Genomic DNA, 23,282 nt, shown 5'->3' with positions numbered 1-23,282 from the left:
TTGTGTATGTATTTATAGTTTGTAACTAATCGCATCTCTGGCCGCAGTTGTTCAAAGGCCGGATAACTTTATCCGCTGGATAAGGCACTATTCAGGGTCTAAAATATACTTCACGTTAAACATTGTCCAAGGTTTTCGTACACTCCCAAACTTAACTGTGGTTAGAGTGTGTATATTTGCGTGTACAAGAGGAAATACTGAAATCTTTGCACACTCACTCACTCTCAGGGGGGGGATTGAAACTTTCGGATATAGTGACTTATTCACAGGATAAATTTATCCGGCCTTTGAACAACTGGAGCCTGGTATTGACTTAATGTGACTGCGCGATGCAGTTATGAGTCATACGGGCCTGTATTAATTTGACTATGTGACTGCGTGATGCAGCTCTTGTCAAATACCCACATTTCACCCTTGCTCACCATGGAGTCTCCAGTACTGAGCTCAGTGGTTAGAGCATCCGACTAGATCACGGAGGGTCGTGCGTTCAAATTCCATCTAGAGCTCGGATTTTTCCCCCTGGGGGGGGGGGGGGGTACTTGGGTTCAGTTTTGCTGGGTATGTGCCGCTGGCCTCTCAGAGCCCCTGCCCCATTATAGTCTATTTTGTGGCCAGTTATAGACCCGATCTTAGTCACTTTTGAGAAAATGTAATTTTCGTGATACCAACTAAGTCACTTTCTATTTATGCATCTACTTCGTTCTGGACCGGTGGTTTTGTGCTATTGTGTAACTGGTTGATATTGAGGTCGTGGTTTCAAGAACGGAATGTAATGCGAGGTGATTGTTGCATTTAATAAACAACAACTTTCTGAACTTTTTAACCGAGACCATTTTGAATCCCTTTTCTTACCTCAAAAATCCGGAAATGTGCGACCCCATTCTAGTAACTCTATTGAAAATTCAACCACATTATAGTCAATCCAGTCGTGAAAATGCGACCCCATCCAGAGGCACATCCCCATTAGCCTCTTATAAGGAAGTACCCCCCCCCCCCCCCGGGGGGATTTTTTCCGAGTTTCCTTAGCGTGTTGTTATTTCTACAAAATGCTCAGATGGTTGCCGGCATCTCTGGTACTCCTTAATGTGACTGCGCGATGCAGTTATAAGTAATATGCCTATCTCGCTCAGTTTAGATTACCTCAGCCGTAATGGCGTGACGAAAAATTACCTTGGCTTTTAAAACTTGAAACGTTAAAACGAACTGTTTTCGTCCAAAAATAATTAATATCCAGGATTTTTTTCCCGTTGTAGGAATTAGAGGAATATACAAACGGACGTCGCTACACGCCATTTCTGGAGTAGGCTTATTTTCAATAAAATGGATAAACAAGAAAATAAGATAGCGTAATTACGAAAACTAAGACCCAACCGAAAAAGAGGGTCCCCAATAGGGTTCTTCAATCCCGCCATCCCGGACAAAATTTTCCCTCAATCCCGTAATCCCGACTGCTGTTTTAGCCCAATCCCGATCCCGGCCAGGTCACAATTTTTTTCAAGCCCCTTACGTCCACGAAAAGAGACATTTTCAGTTGGATGTATATGTAACTTCCCACTTCAAATCTGAGCACGGGTCTTTGGTCACCGAGAAATTAGCTGTAAGATTATTTCTTCTATTTCTTTCCACCATAACGACGACATCGTTCATTTAAGACGTTTTCAAAGTTTCCCGCGAATCACGTCAGTCAATAAGTCAATTTGCAATTTCTTTTAGAGCTTGTTCTTTGTCCTTTTTTTTTTATTCTCAATTGAATGGTGAGGGCTGCTTTTCTAATCACGTTGATCCTTGGAAAACTTTTCAGACAGGGATAATGGCCATCAAAGTCTGAAGAGCATTGCTACGCGCGTACTACAACGTGGGACTGCAACAGATATTTGAAAAGATGACAGGCCAAACACGACTCCCGCTGGTTGTTTAATGTACCTTAGACTTCTGAATTAAGTGCTTAATTTTCTAAGTATGTTTTAGAGATTTTCCTTTTCGATCAAAATGTGGTGAGATCTCTCTGTAAACCTTTTGATTTTCATGAAGGAAACTACTCAAATTTACCGAATGGAAATTTTCTTAACATTCGGAGCCATTGAATTAGTTCCTTTATGCCGTTGTGTACGCTAGCTCTGTGGCATTTGTTTATGCTTATCAGCTCAAGTCAACTGCAAGGTCTCAGGGAGCACTGACGAAATTTTATCTGTAAAGACATAGAACCCGTAAGGAATTTCTTTTCTTTTCCAGCACGGTGACAACCAGATTTTCATTGAACATTTTCCACACCGGACTTCCCGGATCTCGTTTCTTTAGAGTAAATTTTCCCACATCCCGCTTCGTAAAAGCGTCAAATCCCGCGTCCCGTCACTAATTCTAATCATCGTCGCTCTTTTTCGCTAAAATCCCGAATCCCGACCTTTAAAAAGGCCAAATCCCGGATCCCGAAAAACCTATTGGGGACCCTCGAAAAAGTGACAAAACAAGAAAAAAGAAAAGGATCTTAGTTTTTGGGGCCGTTTTAACGTGTTTTAAAAACGCCGGCGTTTTGACGTTTTTAACGCGTTTAACGTGCAAGTAAAACCGTCCCAGACGCGTTTGAAACGAGTTTTAACCGCACGCTTAACGTGTTTGAAACGCGCCCGAAAGTCTGAAACGTGTTAAACGTTTAAAACGCGTCTTCAAGGCCTGTGGGAAGCGTTTGAAAAGCACATGGAACACGTCCAAAACGCGTTTAAAACGCGAGTTACAAGCATTTTATCCGTATTTTAAGCGCAGGGTAGATTCATTTCAAACGCAAATTCTGATGCATTTCAAAGGCAAGTAAAACGTCTTTTAGACCACTGATTGTGAACGCAACTTTGATCCATGTCCAGGACGAATTTACAGGTAAAACTCAATTTGTGAAGTTCGTCGAAAATGTATTTAAAATTCGTGCGGTAACTTGCGCTTACAATGTTGCTACTTGTTGCTCTAGTTTGAGCTACAGAAAGAACAGGAGTCAAAAAATGCTGATCAGTTCTGATATTAGTACTAGATTGTAAGCTAAAGAAAGGAACAGGAATGTTGTAAATAGTGAAATGATTCCTCAATGTTGGAGCATCAGTTCATAAAACTTTTAGCAAATATGAATAAAATAAACCTTTTCGGTGAAATAATACTTCAATAGCTATATATAGTTTTTTGTAAATAGTTATAGGTTGAAATTTCAACGTCCTCCAAGGGTCAATTTAAATTTTTCGCCGCAATGAAAACTACAAAAATCAAGCCTCTTAAGAAAAAGAATCCAATTGGTCTAGTTTTAAAATGATCACTGCTCTGTCGATTGTAACAAGAGTAATGCACCAGTCAGTACTCATAGCGATAAAAAGAAAATGAACTTGCCAAGCAATTTACCGAGCAAATCAGTTACGTCTAACCTATGCCTAAGAGGAAGAAACCATGCCAACTGACAATTTAACTGACAAATTAAATAGAGATGGTTACACAGTTCTAACAATTGGTGTTGTGTCTCATCAGGGTCGACACAATACAACGCCATTCAAGTTTTTTTTTTAGTTTTGTGTACACTCCTAAGCAATACCATGATCATAGAGGCGTTTCGCGCTGAAAAACCCAAGTGACACCGAGCATACCTGCACTTCAAGTTAGTTACCGTGCAACTTCGGGGAAATTCCTCGTGCCTCTGATATGGTGTTCAATATCGAACACTTCGATGCTCAAGCGTTTGCTAAAGTGGAACCCCATCATGAAACGTTCGATAAAGAGCAGATAAAGTTTACCAAATACTGACAACGCTGACTGACGTCTTAAAATTGGTACTTAAAAACGGCCAAGTTTGAATTTTCCGATCTTTTACAGTGGCGAAGAATGAGAAACCAGTAGTATAGTTTGCTTTACAATGTAATTTGCCAACAGGTAGAAAGGTGCTTTCCGCCAAATAAACGTCTGTAAAATTTGCTTACTTAACGGAACCACTGTACTGATTGATATCTTCGCTATTTGAGTTCTGAGCCACGGCTTATACTGATCAAAATTTAAAATAGATGAGGGGATAAGTTTCTAATTAAAAAAAACTGTGATACTGCGTTGTTGAATGTTTGGTCTTACCAACAGAGGTCACCACCTTAAAGAGATTTGAGTGCTGGCGTTTCGTGATTCGCTCTGACGAAGAACTAAAGCTCGAAAACCTCGGCTCTTGAAGTTCTTTACGTTGAACAAATTACCTTGTCAACACAGATGATAAAACCAAAAAAAAAAAAAAATAAAATAATCGTATTGAGGGCTGCTAGTAGTATTTTCGGTGGATGTCTTTCTAAAAGTCACAAACTTTTCGGAAAATTAAAAGTCAAGCGGCAAACTAGTGGTCCAGCAAAGTTGTCCTCACAATAGCTTCAGTAACGCGATAAGGATCACAATTAGAGGAAGGCCTTCTGTCTTCAAGGTAACCCTTGCCATCTTCAGCACAATGCCGAGGGATGCGCACACTCGCTCCTCTGTTAGCAACCCCATGTGAGAAGTTTTCAATTGACGAGGTTTCGTGGTGCCCAGTTAGTCTCCGCTTGTTGTCTTCTCCTTCATTCGGGTCGTACATTTTTATGTGGTAGTTGTGTCTGTTTGACAACTTTTCAATGGCCTCGTAGATATGCTTCATGCCACCCTCTTCTCGCATTTTCTTGGTGCTGAAAGTTCAGAGAGGGTTGTGTTAGAGAGTTTTGATCATCATCATCATCATCATCATCATCATCATCATCATCATCATCATCATCATTATCACCATCATCATTATCATTATCATCATCATCATCATCATCATCATCATCATTATCATCATCATCATCATCATCATCATTATTATCGTCATCATCATCATCAACATCATCATCATCATCATCATCATGCATCATCATCATCATCATTATCATCATCATCATCATCATCATCATTATTATCATTATCTCGCATCATCATCATCATCATCATCAAATAATTACATCAAATAGGTGGAACTTGGGTTGGAAGCACAGAACTAATTAACATTTCCTCTCCATGAATAGAACCGAACCTTTTGTTTTGATACACCTATGAGACAGAATTTTTGAAATTTTAGGCCTGGGTCCAGTTGTTCAAAGGCTGGATAACTTTATCCAGTGGATAAGTCGCTATCCGTCAGTTTCAATCTGTGCAAAGATTTCAGTATTTCCTCTTGTGCAAGCGAAAATATGCACACTCTTACCACAGTTAAGTTTGGGAGTGTACGAAAACCTTGGAAGAGGTTTTACGTGAAGTATATTTTAGACCCTCAATAGTGCCTTATCCAGCGGATAAAGTTATCCGGCCATTGAACAACTGGGGCCTGACCTCTAAAATAAGTTTCATTTTCCAGAGAACAGTGACAAGCACACCTCATTTGTGGCATAGATTTTCTTACAAGCCAGAATTGATTAACCTTTTGGATTCAAGGCTTCCGCTCTTCATATAGCCCTCACTATACTTATGGCTGAATTACTCAAATATTAGCAATAGGTTTGTACATGTACCTGTAATTTGTGTGAGCTCCAGCTCCGTTCCAGTCCCCAGGGACAGGTTTGGGGTCAAACGTGACTTTGATACCAAAGTCTTCAGCAACGCGATGTAACAAAAACCTTGACATCCACAGATGATCACCCATGTCAATTCCTTCGCATGGACCAATCTGGTATTCCCACTGCAAGAAAAACGGGCCCAATACTTTTAACCCTTTTAAGCCCCAAGAGTAATCAGCATTTAAACTCTCCTTACAATATCTCTATTAGTTTAAATGTACAGGTCACAAGGGTATAGGAAATGGTCACCAACTTAGATAATCGGATGGCAACTGAAATTCTCCCAACAAGCAACATAAGAAATGAATGTAGAATAGCAAGGAGAATTTTTATCTTAATATTGGAGCCTAATGGGTTAATAATACCCTAAGGCATAATTGTGGCTCTTGAAGAATTAAAAATCCTCTATAACAATCATTTTTATGTACAATAATCAACTCCATTAAAATTTTACACCGAACCGTCTCCTCCCCCTACCCTACCTAGATCACCAAGGTATAAAGAGCCACTGTCAACCCTGTGATTCTATCAATCCAGTTTCAAGACCAAGTGTTGGAAAATTCAGAGGTTGAAGAGTACAAAATGTAATAAAATGCAGCAATAAATGCTTGCAGACTAACTTAGGCCACATTGCATTCAGATCTTGCCTGAATGTTATTCTAGACTTAACTTTTTCAAGATTCTGTGGCTGTCTCCAATTTTATTGACCCAAGGGTTCTGATGTCTTGAATTCCTTTTTTATGACTGTTGCAAGAGAGCATTGTACAGTTCCAGAAAATATCCATGCTCTCCCCATGGAAGGTTTTTTGTTTTGCACCCCTCCTCCCCCAGGAAATTCCAATTTAGCTTCATACCCTGCTTCTAAAATTTTGACTTTAAAGATCCCTCTCCCCCTAGGAATTTCCAATGACCTTCCAAGGAGTGCGTATGGATTTTTTCTGGAACTGCACAATTTTGACAAATAATTTTCAAGCCCTGACCTGTGCAGGCATAACTTCAGCATTAGTTCCAGCAATTTTCACGCCAGCATACAGGCAAGCACGGTAGTGAGCTTCAACCACATCTCGTCCAAACACATTACCAGTACCCACAGCACAGTAGTAGGGTCCCTGTGGCCCAGGGAACCCACCCTTTGGCCAGCCAAGAGGGTGTCCATCTTTGTCAAGCAATGTGTACTCTTGTTCAATGCCAAACCAAGGATGGGCATCCTGTGATGGAAAAAATGAAAGAATGTAAGCAAAACTTCTACAGCTGCAAAGTTTTGCAATAAAATTCATTTTTGCCTCCTGCCTTCCCCCCTGCAACTTACTCCAAAAAAGCCCCCCCCCCCCTTTCAACCTAGGGTGTATATAGCACCAGTAGTAGTAGTAGTAGTAGCAGCAGCAGCGGCAGCAGTAGTAGTAGTTTTAAAAGTAGTCTGTTCGATAAGAAGGAGCAAACAAGAAATGGTTGTAAAAATTCAATCAAATTCCCTCCCTATCCCCAAACATACCATCAAAAATAGCACCCCCCCCCCCCCCCGCCTTTTCCACAGAAAAGGGGAAAACCCTTTGATCGGCAAGGTTCCAACATAATACCTCTGAACTCACCCAAAAATAGGCCATCTACTCTGGCTAGGCTCTTAGGCAAGGGTAAACGGCATTAATAATAGTAAAGGTTGCGTTATTTTTCGGGGGTCAATGGGTGCAAATAATAAAGCTTAACCATTGAAAAGATGAAGTCTGTACGTAATTCAGGTTTCCCCTCATAAAATTTTTCACGCCATATTTGATTTCTGACATAACAGCTTGTTTCGTAACAGAGGATATCGAATGAAATACTTAACTGATCGCGAAATTCATTACGTGACTGTAAACGGTTTTCCTGATGACTTTAACACGGTTTTCTAGACATCCTAACTGGAAGCTTATTACAATCCTGCGTGCACTAAATCCCAGAAATTTTTCATCTCTCAAATTGCTGAGTTCTTGATTCTACTCGTAATGTGTTGGAAATCAAATTTTACAAAAACAAAAATTGGCATCGGATTTCCATACAAACATGTTCTGTAAGTTCGTTTCGCGCCGTGCGGTTGCATGCACGCGATTTTTAAAATGGCGTGGATCAGTTTACAGGCTCGATTCAATCAATTTAAAAACATTTCTTTCAATATGTTAGCTAAATTATTACTGAAATCAGTGCAGGGGGATTAAAATATGAACACCTCTTACCTTCACATCTTTGCTATCCATGACATCAAAGCAGGTTTTTCTCGCGTTGGTTTTGGTGGGTCTGTGGTTAAATTGGTACGTCTCGCACAAAACAAGCTTGTTTTTGCCTTTCCTGAATGGATCTCTGAACAAAGCGACTGGGTGAAGGTAGACATCACTATTACAGCCTTCGGCCTGGAATGTACTGGAGCCATCGAAGTTCCAGATTGGCAGGTCATCTGGCTTTGTTGGCTCTATGTTGACAGTTTTGGTTTTACAGCGCAGACTTTCTCCAGTTCCATCGATCCAAACATACATCGCCTGTATGCTTTCACCTTGATCTAGAGACATGTACTTGGAAAGCGCTGAATTTCCTTCCATGGTGTCTTGTTCAGTGATAGCTATTTTTAAACTAACCTGTACTTTGCAGCTATTTGGAGAAACTTCGACTGCAGTGAATAAATTTTGCTAGTCCTTGCAGATTTTATATGCCTGGCGCCAGACCGTTGTAAGCCAATCAAATGCTTGCAATCTATCTGTTGTTCTCATCACAAAAATCGTCTGATGCTCACGTGACTTGTACACTGCAGGAGCTAGCACGTGGACTCATTTGTTTATGTAAATCGTCTTATGTCCACGTGACTTGAAAAACACTTAGGTCAAGCGCGTGACTTCTCTTAGGTCATTGATTTTCTGGAGTTTATTTAGCTTATTTACTTTCCAAACATTTGGATGGTGTTATTTTCAGGAGACTCTAATGACAACAATCATGCCAGTCAGATCTGCCACGCACAAAACAAGACATGCATCAGCTGGAATAATCCAATTTTTTGCGACCTTTCATTTAGTGGCAATCAGTCACGCTATATATCTTAGTAATAGTTACAGACTGCCATTTGAAGTTGACTTACCGGAGGGATACATGCCAATAAAAATGTTCTTTTACTTTACGTCTGAATCAAGGAACTGGTTGAAAAAAAAAAAAGACTTCGTTTAGATTCTCAAACAACAAATTACAACATTTGATATGTTGTTTTTTTTCCTTGATGACGTGGTCTACTAAACTCGTGATATGTTGTTGACTTTGTTTGTTTTCCTTTACACGTGAACAGCAGCAGCACAAACAAATTTTGAAGGCTTGAAAGTACTTTCATGTATATTTTTGGCTATTTTTGAATTTCCGGATCATCACCGCCTCGGATCACGGATCGGGTTAATGTAATTTAAAGATGTTGTTTTTGTCGTTGTCAGGGCAACGATCCGCGTGAGAGTTGACCTTACCCTCCACATGTTGTAATTTCCGAAAGCCACGGAAAAAATTACATTCGCTTTTCCACAATATATTATGGCAGTGTCATTGGAAATAAATTTAAATAGATTTTATTTGATATAAATGTTCAGATCTGCGGCTTTTCAATACAACCAATCCATTAGATCGGACGTCATCATGAAAACAAAACGGAGCTAGCGTCTACTTCTAATAATAGTTGGCTCATCTACAGTGTATCATCTCACCTTCACTTGTAACAGCTTGCAAGACGTGCACAGACAGGAGCTCTTGTCGGATATCGGACAGTTTCCATTGAGATAAAATTTTCAGTTTAGCCGGTTGAAATGCAAACTGAGAATGCACGGATCAAACGACAATTTTTCTGAACAAAAGAACGCTCTTTGGAGGTACCCTACTTTTTGTTTTCCAAGCGATTGGAGCGGAAATTACGCTTCCAGTTGCACAAAATTTCCATCTTCTCGGTTTCATCACGTATATTTTTGATCTACCAATTAATGAGATTTGCAAGACCTTTGAAACGAATAGGAAAAATCCTTTCCATTTGACATGGAAAGTTTTCGAAATTTCCATCCAAATTTTGGCGAAATGTAAAGCGTTCCCGCAAAATGCAACTTCAATTTAGCTCTCTTTAAACACTGATGTGTTGATACGGTTTAATACGGTTGCATATCGCTGTGGTTGGGTCAGGAGGTTAGTGTTGGGTAACAGCGGGATCAGGCAAAAGAGACTTTAAACTGCGAGGCTGATCAAAAAGCTGAAAATGCTCTCTTCAGAACAATAATAGTCGGTTGTTTCACCAGCCCCGAGTTACACATATAACTGTGCATAGAAAAATATTTCAAAAACCCACACTTACTACCAGTTGTTATCACAACTCCCGGGTTTGTTTCAAAACGCACGTGATCAAAAATCGGATGTGACCCCGGGGCTTGGTTGCCTTGAAGTGCTAAAATAACAATTAGAAACTTCCAGTTTGCTCTGTGCCAGATCGAGGTACTGTATGTGCCCAAACAACAAACGATTACCTTTTGTTACTAAGTATGGAAGAGATCTAAGTAGCCTCAGTAAAGTTCGTGTATATCTAAGTGGGTTGATTGTTGTCTGCATGGGATATAAATAGACTCTGTCAACTAAGTTTTTTAAAAAGAAGCACCCACCCTCACCACTACCCTTCCCCCACCCCCATTTTTCCAACGGGATGCTTCCAGCCGTGGTGGACTGAAAACTAACGTAAGTCACGCTATGCGACCAGGCAAAACAAACGTCAAGCAAAATGGCGGACAATGTGAAACCTCATTGAAGGTGATCAATGATTCTTTCTTGTCTTTAGAAACACTTTGCAATAGTTCACAAACGATAAACCTTCAAGAAAAATGGTTGAATTCCAAGCGGTGATAATGGCGGCCGGTACAGGCTCTCGTATGTTTCCTTTAACCGAGAGAATCCCTAAAGCCTTGCTTCCTGTGGGAAATCTACCTGTTATTTGGTATCCAATCAATTTGCTTGATAAAGCAGGGTTTGAAGGTAAGCAATGTGAAATTTCTTCCTTATGGACAGGATGATACATCCAAAAATCTAAGTTGTCAACTGGCTAAACTAAGCCATAATTTGAGCAATCGAACTCAATCGAACCTAATTAATCGAACGATTGGGTTCGATTGAGTTCGGCCATATATAATCGAACACAACCGAACCCGAAAAATTGTGTGAGAGTTCGATTGCGTTCGATTTCCGAACCCAATCGTACTTAATCGAACGTTGTAAACCATCAGTGGAAACAGACAAGAATTTTGAAAAGTCTTTTTTTAGCATGCAAGAATAAGAAAGAATGAGGTGAAACGAACAATAGATTGATGTACATGTAGCTTTGCTGAAACATCATTTTATGTTATCATTTTTAATCAAATGTGTGGCAACTTCAGCCATCGAACCTTATGGAACTCAATCAAAGTTTGATTGGGTTCGATTACTCCAATTTTTTTGTGAGAGTTCGATTGTCCAACTCTCACAATTTATCAGTTGCTGTGATGTCCTAAGATTTACTGACTCAACTCATGTAAATGTATTGAACCAGAGAGCACAGAAGCTTTCACATTCTTAACAAAAAAAAAATTGCCACTAAAATATTAAAGCTTGTGTGGTTTTCGAATTTCATTTTGCAGAGATAATCATTATAGTTCTGGATTCAGCAGTTACAAAGTTCCATCAAATTTTACCAAGTGTTTGTAATCCGAAACTCAAATTAGACTTTGTTACCATTCCTGATGATGAAGACATGGGCACCGCTGATGCTCTGAGGCATATCAAAGATAAAATAGAGGTGTGTACATGCCCATGTGTGTTTGTACACTGTCCTGTATATAGGCTTCATTATACCCCTACTTGCTTCATGCCACAGATGCAGACCTGAGTAGACTGCCAGCAGTCATACTTTTTTCCTCAGATCACAGGAACACAGTGACGGTAAAATTATGCAAATTAGAAAATGGAACAAGGAGGGATTGGGGAGAGGGAGGAGGCTCGTGGCTTTGCCGCTCACTAGAAATCACAGGAACATGACAATACTTAGAAAACGAAGGAGACTGCTCGCAGTCTAAGACCTGAGGAATGATACCATATTAATCATCTTCTGGGGGTTGAACACAGTGTTATGCCCTGAAACACACAAATTTATACTTAACCACAACCATTTGATTTCTGTACTGCAGCCTACTTAATTTGCCTGAAATTGTTTATTTCCAGAAAGATGTTTTTGTTGTTAGCTGCGATCTAGTCACGGATATTGCCCTTCATCATCTTGCCGATATTCACCGGAGCCACGATGCAACTCTTAGTGCTTTTCTAGCTCCTGTTCCACAGACGAGTGCTGACAGAGAAGCTGCTAATAATCCCAAAGCAAAGACGAAAACTGATACTACAGGTACTGAAGATATTATGAAGTATTTGTGGAACTCTGAAGAATGAACAAAATCAATGTTTAAATAATAAAGACAATATTTTTAATGAGGGTAACACCAGAAAAGCTAACACAATGGTTAATTAGGGTGGCCCTCAATGAATATAAAATACAGAATTAAATAAGAAATTTAAGAGTGACAAATCAAGTTTCAAGGTAATCGAACAGGTTTAAAAAATGGAAAAAACCTAACAATTATCCCTGTCTTAAAATTTTTTTAACCTGCGTCAACAGATAAGGAGTTCTAGGCATGTACTCCTCTGTACAAGAAAGATCTTTGTCCTGTCTTTGTAGATAGTGCCCCTGATTTTAAAGTGCCGGGCCTAACCCTTTAATTTTTCTGTGCAAATGAAAAAAATATATGAACAACTTGGAGAATTAAGAAAATTCATAAAATCCTCATGGATGTGAGGCATTTTATACATTTCGAATAACACTGCTTTTGCACTTAATTTCCATTTCCTCTTCAAGTCTCAAACTAAGCTTCCCCAGTTGACATGACAGATCACAACTAGGCTCATTCTCCTAAATTCTCGGCCATGAACCAAAGTGGTGGCAATTCGACAAACTTAAAACATTCTTAGAAAATCGAGAAAAAGTCCTATGGCTGAAATGATCAGAAATAAAGTGAGTTTTATTTTGACTGAAGAAAAATTCAGGGGCTAGGGGCACTTTAAGGTCGAGTCTGGGACAAGTCTCAACTTGCTATAGGGACTGGTAAAACTTCCATTCTGTGGAGAAAAAATTATCGAAAGGACATAGTCCCTGTGACTTATTCCACTAATTGAAACTGGTCTGAACGGAAGGGGCAAGTCCTTGGACTTGTCCTAGCAAAATCCTGTTTGTCCCGTTATGTGAGCATTGTCTCAGTCTACAACCAGTCCCGTCATGTAAATACTACAAGGGACCTGTCCCCTCATGTGTGCCAACCTTTGAAGAAGACCTCAAAATATTTAAAGATATTGCTTGTCAGAATTTATTGTTCAGTTCTTGGTTTCTTGATCCCCAAAGATTGTTTTTGTGGTGTTCAAGTGTGTGGAGTGGAGTCGGGGAGGAGTGGCTCGCTGTTAGTTTTTTTTTTTTTTGAAACTGTTATCTCACCAAAATTGTCTGTTTTGTCTTTTATTCATAGGTCAACTTGATTACATTAGTATTGATTCAAGAGAGAACAGGATTTTATTTTTTTCAAATGGAGCTGATCTAGATGACACTTTGGTGATTAGGAAACCTCTTCTAAAAAGGTAGAGTTGACATAGCCTTTTATTTCTGTTAAGAGTGGAAGCTGTATCTTATGCATGTTTGGTGCATATAAACGCACCTATAGTGCATGCATTTTAGATCGCTTTTTGTTGTATGTTTTAGTTCAGATTCACAAACATCTATCTGAAATGGATTGTACATGTAGGTTGGTTAATAATACACCAAGCCCTTTAGGATTTACATGTACAGTAATCAACATTAAATGTTATAAATAAATATAAATTTTATATTTGAATTTAAAAATTATGATTATTGTGTTATATTACTGATAGATATAATATTATTATTGATAACACTTTTTTCATTATAAATTGTAGATATCCTTGCATTAACATTGTGAAGAATCTTATGGATGCCCACTTGTACATAATTAAGAAATGGGTGGTGGATTACTTAGCAGAAAACAAGTAAGAAAATATCCATTTAATAACTATTATCTGGGTTTTTTCCAGCACTCAAATTATTGTACATTGTCATGTTTTCAGGCTTGCCATGGTTGGGTGTAATCTCAAGGTTTTGGGAAAAGTGGGGAATTCCAAAGGACACAGTTTTTGAAGATGAATTTTAAATATTGAGAACATGGAAATGTTGAAATGTAGAGTTAGCTAAACAAGCTCCGAAAGAATTAGCTTTTAAATTAGCTGCGAGCTTTTACAATATACATGTAATGCTGTCACAGGGCCTTTGATTTATCCAGTGATGAAGAAAAATGGCAATATTGTTGTTTCCTCACTCCCTCCTCCCCACCCCCCCCCCCCCCTGCAAAAAAAATTATGTGGCTGCCTTTTCCATCTTATATGATCAATGAACTTGGAATGTGTCTTTTGTCAAACTTTGATTACTGAAAGTTGATGGGCATTTATTTCTTGTGGATCTCATAAAGCAATCCGTTTACTTTATTATGTAAGAATAACATGGCTGTTGGTCCATTTTTCATAGGTCAATCAGCTCAATTAAGGGAGAATTGATCCCCTACCTGGTGAATAAACAGTTTCAGGAGCAGAAGAAAGTAGGCAGCCTGGTGGCTGAATCTCCCGACACCAAAACAAACACTCAAGAGCCTGGCAACAGCAAAATAGGTAGAGATTATGCTAAAGTAAACTAGTCTAAGTAATTTTATTATTTAATGTCAATAACACAGGGAGTGCTTGCACAATCTCCTGAGCCAGGGGCTCATGATAAAGTGCTTGACAATAAACCAGTTCAAATTGGAATTTGGGAATGTTGGCTTTTGAGGAGCAGGGAAAACCAGGCTACCTGGAGAAAAACCTCTCGGAGTCAAGGACGAGAACAAACAACAAACTCAACCCACATATAATTGTTGAGTCTCGTAATCGAACCTGAGACACATTGGTGAGAGATGAATGCTCTCACCACTGCGCCATCCCTGCTCCTCTACAAACTATTCTGCTATCTTGAATATGTGGTGTTTCAAAGACTGGATTAAAATATTTCTATCTCATGTGCTCTCCATCTTATTAAATTGAAACCCAAGTTTCTTTTGGGTTTGTTCATTGCTTTTCAGTCATCTTACACAACATGCAACTTTCCTGCCAAGTGTACATTGTAATAGATTAACAAATGCAAAAACATTTAATGACAATTAAGTTAACATACAAGGTAAAAGGAATGCAAAAATTAAAATAGTGAAAAAATGTAATAACACGATAATGAGCACCTGTAAGGACGAAAGGTCAATACTAAGTGAATTGTGTTGAAAAAGTAAGCTAATTGACGTTACAAGGTAATTAGCTTGAATAGTATGTCCCTTATCTCGTCTGATCAGTGGATAAAATCCCAAAGTGCGACCACTCACATTTTCTGTACTGTGTGAAAAGCAAGCTCATAAAGTTCAATCCTTTATTGCCAGATATTTATGACTTTGCAAGAGAGGATGACATTACATCATACACAAGAGAATGGTCTTCATGGAGCGGCACACTGACAGACATTGACCACAGTAACCTTATCAGGTGTCATGCGTATGTCATGGAAAGTGGAAACTGTCTTCGAACAAACACTGTTCCACTTTATATGGAGGCAAACAGACAGGTCCAGTGATAATAGAAATGTGATGACCATCTGTTCTATGTTTATGTAATATCTATTTCTATTTTGTTTTGTTCTTAAACTCCCTCTATTATTCTCTCCATCCCATCCACACTCCCTCACTCACTCACTTCCTTTCTCAGTCTGTTTCTTCCCTCTCTCTCCCCTCCGTCGGTCCCTCCGTCCCCTCTCCCTTCCTCCCTCCCTTCCATCCTCCCTTTTCTTCCTTGGACTTCCCTCCTCCACATCCACATTCCTTCCTTTCTCTTTTGCTTTCTTGCTCCCTTCTTCCATTCCTCCCTCCTAAATTCCGTTTCCTCCTCCTTCCCTTCTTCTCCTCCTATCCTCTCTTCTTCCCTCGCTTTCTCCTACCTTCCTTCCTCTCTTTCTCTCCTTCTCCTCCCTCACCCTCCCCCACTCCATTACTCTTCCTTCTCTCCTTTCCTCTCTCCTCCCCTACCTCCAAGGTAGTATTTTTGAAATACAATGTTACCTCGCTACTAAAATGTGGTTTACAGGATGATCTACATGTGATTATTTTGTAATTATTTTTTTAGATATCAAAGCTTCTTCCTTCTTTAACATCAAAAGAGATTCCCCTGATTCACCCAAAGGCATCAATTAAACCAAAATCACAGGTGAGGATAGTAACATAAATATTTGATAATAAAAACAGTGAACATTAGGATTAGGTCTTGAAGATGTAGATTCCTCTAAATTTGTGAGCTCTCTGTGTACAGCATTTTTATTTCACAGTGTCTTTTTATTCCTTTAATCTGTTGCATGGGTTTCATTAAGGGCTTGACACAGGGCAGATTGACTGTCTGTGAACATGACTTTGTTTGGCTGCCTTTAACTATTTGACTGACTTTTTCCATAAAGAACATAATTATCCAAGTTAACCATCCTGCCCAGATGTGTGAAGCTTCATTTATCCAGGGATATCCTAACACCTTGAAAACTGGGCAATTTGTCAAGAAATTTCAACTAAATGTTATTGTGTTATTAGCAGAAAACAAGAATCTTTTTTTTTTCTCTTCTAAGGATACGGGAGGCCTCAAATATTTTCTGGTCCCCACAAATTTTTTGTTCATAAACCTGATTGTCGCACCAAAGGTTAATTCATTCAGGTAACGGTCTTCCTTAAAGTGATAGCAAGAATAATCATTCTTTGAACATGGTATTTATTAATTTTGTTTTGAGGTGGGGAATGATTGCATGGTGGACGAAAGTGTGTCCGTGGGTGAAAAAGTTTCAATCAAGAAATCTGTAATCGGTAAACACACCACCATAGGAGAAAAGGTCAAGATCAGTAATTCAGTAATTATGGATCATGTGACCATCAAAGATGGGTGAGTTTAAAAGAATAAAAATAAATAAATAAATAAATGATTTTATTAAGTGTTGACAGAAGTATTTAGCACTGTAGCACTAATTGGGGACACTACAGTGTATAAATCAGTGAGTAAAAAAAATAGACAAACTGGTGGGAGGCAAAACAGTTGACTACAAATCCAAGTGGTCAGAGCAGAACTTGAGCAATGGTGGGGGGGGGGGGGGGGGGGGATCTTGACATTTTATAAACGAAAATAAACTGTTATATTATTGTTGAATTGTACTTAACTTCTCACTCTGATTAGTTTTTAAGGGGAAGGGGGAACCCAAAATAAATGTTTTACCAAATGATAATATTGTCTTTTAATTTGTATTGATTTCTCTCTCGCTAGTTGTAACATTCAGGGAAGCATTATTTGTACAAATGCTTACATCAAAGAAAATGCCAGTCTGAAAGACTGTCAGGTTGGAGACTCCCACACCATCCCAGAAAAAGGTAATCATAAGTGTCTTAATTATGGTTGCAAGCTTGATTCAGTTTTCTTCACTGTGTGCATATTTCTAAACAGGGTTCTTTTACATGACTGTTGGTGCTCCTCTCACTAACTTTCAAATCAATGTTGGTTGTTCCCTTTGCGAGTTTTCTTTACATCTAGCCATGTCTTAATGTAAGTTGTGTTTCATTTCTTTTCAGCTGATCTCAAGGGAGAAGCCCTTATAGCAGAACAGATGATGGATTTTGAATAATCCATTAACTTTAATAGAAGTGGAGTTACTCATGGACAAACTTTATTAAATAATACTTCTAACCTAATTGTTTCAAAGGCAAATTAATAAGGACTTATTTAAATATGAAATGGACATACAAGGCTAATTTAATTTGTGCGACTCCACAAAAAAACTGAATTAATGAAATCGTGGGATTCAATGAGCTAAGATATAGGTACTCTCTAAATTTGCACTGGTTTCTTCAGAACTATTGCATACAAATTAGAGAGATTGGTGTAGAAAAAGCAAGACTTAAAAATGCCCACATCTCAGCCACAAATTGCAACAAGGAGTTAACTTTTGACAAGTAGAAATTTTCATGATGCTCTGTCCTTCAAAGACCTCATCAAATCCCATAATCTCCCAATTTTTTGTGTTACCACCAGTTTGTTCCATTCCTAGGCCCATGGGGTTGAGGGGGGGGGGGGGCACTCCCTATAATGGACTATATGGGGAAGCTCTGCCCAAAAGGGGTACCTTTTTCAGGATGGAGGAATGTAAGGTTAGGATAAGGGTTAGGATTTCACAAGCCAAAGTATAGAAAAGGGTAGGGAATATTGTCATTTAGGTATTTAAAAGGTCCTTTCAAAATATCTCGAACATACCCAATGAAAAAAAGATAGAGTCTATTCTTGGTAATGTGAAAGGGGTACCATTTCTTATGGAAGGTAATAAAAAGGGTTACCTTTCCTGTCAAAAGTGATATATAAAGGGGTAAGGGTTTGGACCGTGAGTACCCTCCCTAAACCACCAGGCCCCAGTTGTTCAAAGAGCAGATAATTGTATCCACTGGATTTGAAGCTATATGGTAGATAAAATATGTGCCATGCCAGAATTTCCCTATAGCCCCTTATTTTGTGTATAAAGTAGAAGCATTTGTCTAATATAAGTATGGGATTGTGTGAAAAACTTGCCAAAAGCTTTTGTTGGTCGCAGTACATTTTATCCACTTGATAGTGATTTATCCACTGGAAAAAATTATCCACTCTTTGAACAACGGGGCCAGAAAACAGTGTCTTGCAGTAATTTGATGGAGCCATGCTTTTTTTTTTATCTACAACTTACTTTTAAAAATAGTTCAAGGTAACATATGTTCATTTAATGTTCTACAACAACAACAACAACCTTTTATTTCCTCATGGCTAATTGGCAATGGTGTTTATTTTCTGTGAAAACTCGCCTAAAAATGTTTGAATTATAACCTACACCTTGCATAAAATATCAGTATATTACAAAAACAAATATCCCAATCCAGGTGATACTTATAAATAAATGTGGAACAATACTTCTTTCTTTAAGGACGTTCGCGCGAAAATGATTTAACATTGATTTTTTTTTCAAACTTCTGCTGCAGTTAGTCTATGAATTACTTACATCTGAAATGCAAAAAAAAATGGGGGTCACCGACTTCGTTTCGGAGATATGACATCTGCAAGTTTGCGCTTATTTTGAGAAATCGGTCTTCGTCACTCGATATGACCTCACCGGTTGTTGATGCAAAATTTTTATAAACGAATCGCTGGAGACAAGCTTCCATTGCCGAAGTTTATTTCAGAAGATCTATTAAACAAATAAATTCCACTTTTATTATCCCTAGAGCTACCACTAATCTTTAATAATTGTATTTCCACCCCAGAAGTGGCATAAAATGTGCGGAGTTCGATCGCGCGTGGGTAGATAAATTAAAAAAAAAAATAACTTCCCACATTGATTTTTCTTTCGTTTGATGACAGTAAGCAGATATCTGTCAAAGAAGGTTAACCGTCTAAAAAAAATTGGGGGTCACCGACCTTTTAAAACCGCAAAATCCAGTTGAAGTTGTCGAAGTACGGAAGTCACGTTTTTGCGTGACAGGTCGGAGAAGCACTGGAACCTAAACAGGATGATCTATCCCGTAATTCACAGCTCACAATGGTTGCTCGGTCGGTTTTTTTGTTTTCGCTCGAACCTCTGATCGTCTAAGTTGTTTATTGTTATTCTACCTTCAAAACTTACACAGCTGTTTAGCCAATGCTAGGAAAATGCATCTATAGCCGTGAGCGAGGCGAAAATGTGAGAAGTAAGCTTATTTATGTACCTAGAATAGGTATGTGGAGATTGATTGTACACGGGATTCTTGATCAATAAAATTGCTTTCAGGGTAAGACTTTCTCGTTTACTGTCAAAACTTAAAAAAGCTTAAGGTGACTTCGATTGACGAATAGACTAAATAAAGTATTGCATTTCAATCATTTTATTATATCGAGAGTCAAGTAAATATATTAATCTCTTGACGCGAAATACCCGCAGGTATCGATGCCTTTTCTTGGACTTTTTGTTGTAAACTTAACCCGTCTAATCGTTTCACGTCGATTTTTCGTTTCAAAACTGTGCAACGGAGATGAATTTCCCCCTTTTCCCTCTTTTTAATGCTGTCACGTCGGCCGACGTGTGTGTTTACCTCCGTCTTCCTCCGTGTATCGTCAACCATGAATTGCGCGTGACATTGCTTGGCGTGTGCGTTACCTGCGCACTAAAGATGCGCATAAACAATTAGCGCGAACGTCCTTAAATAAAAATGGTGTACAATGTAATTATATTACGTCAACATCAAGATGTACAAATTTGAGCACCATTTCCATAAAATCTATCTGACTTACACATATTTTACATCCCAAGCTAAAAAATGTTTAGGCCTTTTCAAATCTAAAATTTGTAAACTATTTAACATAGAACCCTTACAATTTATTTTTAACGTTGGCATGTGTAACCAAGACGACCCATTTAAAGTGTTGCTATTTCAACTCAGACCTGATAACAAATGAATATATTTTTTAATAAATGGTCTTAGAGAAAAGCCCCACCCCTCACAAAACAAGCAAATAAAATGATAGCAATTATTCCACAAGCACATGTTGGATATGAGATGATGAATAGCCAACAAGGGACGTAGTGTCAAGAGGGCTATAATCATCTCATATCCAACAAGCTTGAGTGGAATAATGTAATTGTTTTGTTAAAAATAATCAAGAAATATTGCTAGATCTTGCTAATTTTGCTAAAAATGCAGGAACAACCAGAAGACAATTTTTAATGGTCGCTATTTCTATGGCATGTTATAATGGTTCATATCCCATGCTTTATGATTGGATAAAACACTTGCACCCTTTTCCTAACCAATATCAGAAGTCAAATCAAAACCAATAACCAATAATTGTGATTTTATACTCAGACATATACATCTTCTTGCACTTGATTTCATTTACTTGTTAATGCTTTGAGCTCCAATAATAATTGCTTACAAGTACATCTGTTAGATTCATTATTTTATGACACTCAGTGAAAAGCAGTTAACCAGATCTGTGTACTAAGTACTTTGGATTGATTTAAAGAAAACCAAACTTTTATCATTACCCAGGTGTGGATTTTTTTGGTCTCATTCTTGCATCAATTAACAAATTGACGGCAGTTTTCTATGGTCTATACTCCTATAGACATCCTAAAATGTTTTCCTAAAATGTTCACAACTCAAGTGGAACCACGAACTTCAGGCAAATTTAGCTTTTGATACCTCCACCCCCTCAGTATTTCCAATGACCTTCCATGGGGCAGGTATGTATATTATCTGGAACTGCACAAAACAACTGTTTCAAGCTCACATGCCTCCAAAAGTTGTACTTTATAGTGCTGTTCTTTTCCGGGGCCACCATGACAAATGGGAACCCCTAAGTATTATGGTTCACACTCGTTGCTAATCCCGTATTCTGTGGCCTATGTGGCCAGGTGTTCCTGGCACAGAGGTGAATGAAGAACCCCATCACCCTGCAGTTTCACACAATGGAACTGTACAGGCTTCATTCATCCCTGTTTAGGAATGCCTGGCACAGGGGCGAATGCATTGCTGGCAATGCCTCTGACAACTTTTGCCGAGGCTATTGCCAATGGTTTTATCACTGATTCCCAAACTAAGTATAATCTGCAAAAATGTGCATCTCTTGTCAGGTCCTTGCTTAATATGTGCCTGGGAGGCACTAATATCCTGCAAGATAACCAGAAGCTACATCACTTGCAGTTTCCAACTGCAATGCTCACGGTTGCTAAATAATAATAATAATAATAATAATAATAATAATAATAATAATAATAATAATAATAATCGTCTAGCGAAGAAAGACTGTTTGGCGTCCTCTCGGACTTGCATGAAAAGGTACTAGTAAGGAAATTCAATTATACCATGTTATTTATGAGACACTATATTTACGCCAACAAACTACACAACAAACCAATTCTCCTCCAAGACTTCGTTGATAAAATGATAATTAAATACAGAATTGAAATGCTATAAAATACACATGAAAAATAACTCCTCTGACTTGATCAATGGAACTTATTACCTCTTGCGTTATTTCCTTTTTTTTTTTTTTGGTGTTTATGTGTGTGTGTGTGTGTGTGTGTGCGTGTGATGTATTAGAATTGTAAGTAGTGTAAGCATTGTAATTATTAGTAGTACGAGCATTGTATGGATGGTATTGATAGTACAGCAGTATAGCTAATATTGTAAATATTATGCAAGTATAGTGAATATTGTTAGTAATATTTAGTATCAGTAGTGTTTAGTACTGTAAACATTTAATGTATGTCTGTAAGGCAAATTAAAAAAAAAAAAAATAATAATAATAATAATAATAATAATAATAACAAATTGCCCAATTTTGATGACTCTTGATAGGATCATTTTAGTCGACAGTGGTCCACTCTTCTTCACATGAAATACCTCCAAGGATTTCCCTCAAAATCCTGTTGAATTCCTCTGCATTGTCAACATGAATGTCATGTCCAGCATCCTTCACAATACACACATCAACCTTGGCATTCTCCCGTTTACATTTGATCTCGTAAGCCGTACGATGGTCGAGAAACGTAGACGAACCATACATAACGGTCATTGGAACTTCATCAGGGAGCTCTGAGACTCGTTTAACCATTGGCGATTTTGCCCACATCAAGAAAACATTCATGTTACGAAAGGCGTCTTCACCCGAGGGTGTTTGGGCATTGCAGTGGTAAATGTACTCTAGCATAGCCCTGTCTTTCCATAACTCTGATGCTCCTTTTTTCGGATCGAACTGTGCTAAACGAGCAAGCCACGGACCAAACGGACCAACAGCTCTTAGAACAGAAAGGAGGTTACATGTGTTTAGGACAAAGTTCCCGAAATGGACCCACCTTGGCAGTAAATCGTACTGGTGTTCAGAATCGGGATGCCGGTCGACTATCCCCGCGGGTAAAATGGCAAAGCCCCAGGGGTCTGAGAGAATAAGATGTTGGATTCTCTCGGGGTATCTCAAAGCATAAGCCGTCACAATGTACCCGCCAAGGCTATGTCCAAGAAGGATCATTTTGTCCAAGCCCATTGCTTTTCTCCATTCCTCGATGTAATGTACAAATGTGCTTTCAGCTTCCTTGCAGTCGCTTGAAAACACAGGCCGCGAGCTGCGGCCGAAACCTGGCAGATCAAAAGCATATACAGTCCTTTCTTCGCTTAGATCGTTGAAATTCTGAGCCCACCAGCAGACGCCACTAATAAAGCCGTGTACAAGTACAAGAGGTGGTTCCTTGGACGGCGAAAGATTGACTCGCACGGTCCACATTTCTACGTCGTCTTTGACACGAATAAAATTCCCAACCCAGGGCCGCTGTATTCGTTTCAAGATCTTGCATTCGGCGTCTTGAAGTTGTTCTTTCGATGTAGGAAACCAGTAACTTGATACCCAAGCACCAACTGTCTTTAAAACGTCGCTCATGGTTAAGAAAAACACTAAGTACCTCGGTCAAACTCCAACTGCAATGAGCGAAACAGGGAGCCAAATATTGAAAGCAGGTAAACG

At 38.7% G+C, this 23,282-nt stretch overlaps 2 protein-coding genes and 1 pseudogene across 2 annotated transcripts; 1 reads left to right on the top strand and 2 right to left on the bottom strand.

Annotated features, from left to right (window-relative positions):
- Window positions 1-3,649: 3,649 nt before the first annotated feature.
- On the bottom strand, window positions 3,650-8,670 carry LOC146475348 (glutamine synthetase-like). Its single transcript, XM_085115745.1, has 4 exons — window positions 7,778-8,670; window positions 6,548-6,775; window positions 5,523-5,689; window positions 3,650-4,664 (listed from the first exon to the last, which is right to left on the bottom strand). The coding sequence occupies exons 1-4, from the start codon at window positions 8,135-8,137 to the stop codon at window positions 4,343-4,345; spliced, it is 1,077 nt and encodes a 358-aa protein (XP_084971871.1). The 5' UTR covers window positions 8,138-8,670; the 3' UTR covers window positions 3,650-4,342.
- Window positions 8,671-10,296: 1,626 nt separating this feature from the next.
- Window positions 10,297-18,141, top strand: LOC146475347 (translation initiation factor eIF2B subunit gamma-like). Its single transcript, XM_085115743.1, has 11 exons — window positions 10,297-10,571; window positions 11,210-11,367; window positions 11,790-11,967; window positions 13,136-13,244; window positions 13,581-13,670; window positions 14,203-14,342; window positions 15,134-15,315; window positions 15,870-15,950; window positions 16,516-16,664; window positions 17,040-17,143; window positions 17,342-18,141. The coding sequence occupies exons 1-11, from the start codon at window positions 10,421-10,423 to the stop codon at window positions 17,392-17,394; spliced, it is 1,395 nt and encodes a 464-aa protein (XP_084971869.1). The 5' UTR covers window positions 10,297-10,420; the 3' UTR covers window positions 17,395-18,141.
- A 3,912-nt stretch (window positions 18,142-22,053) lies between these two features.
- On the bottom strand, window positions 22,054-23,282 carry LOC146475346 ((Lyso)-N-acylphosphatidylethanolamine lipase pseudogene; annotated as a pseudogene).

Source organism: Pavona decussata, unplaced genomic scaffold (assembly GCF_977016875.1).
Source record: "Pavona decussata unplaced genomic scaffold, jaPavDecu1.1 SCAFFOLD_84, whole genome shotgun sequence".
NCBI lineage: Eukaryota > Metazoa > Cnidaria > Anthozoa > Scleractinia > Agariciidae > Pavona > Pavona decussata.
The sequence above is the reverse complement of the archived record's forward strand: the minus strand, read 5'-3'. Positions and strand labels throughout refer to the sequence as shown.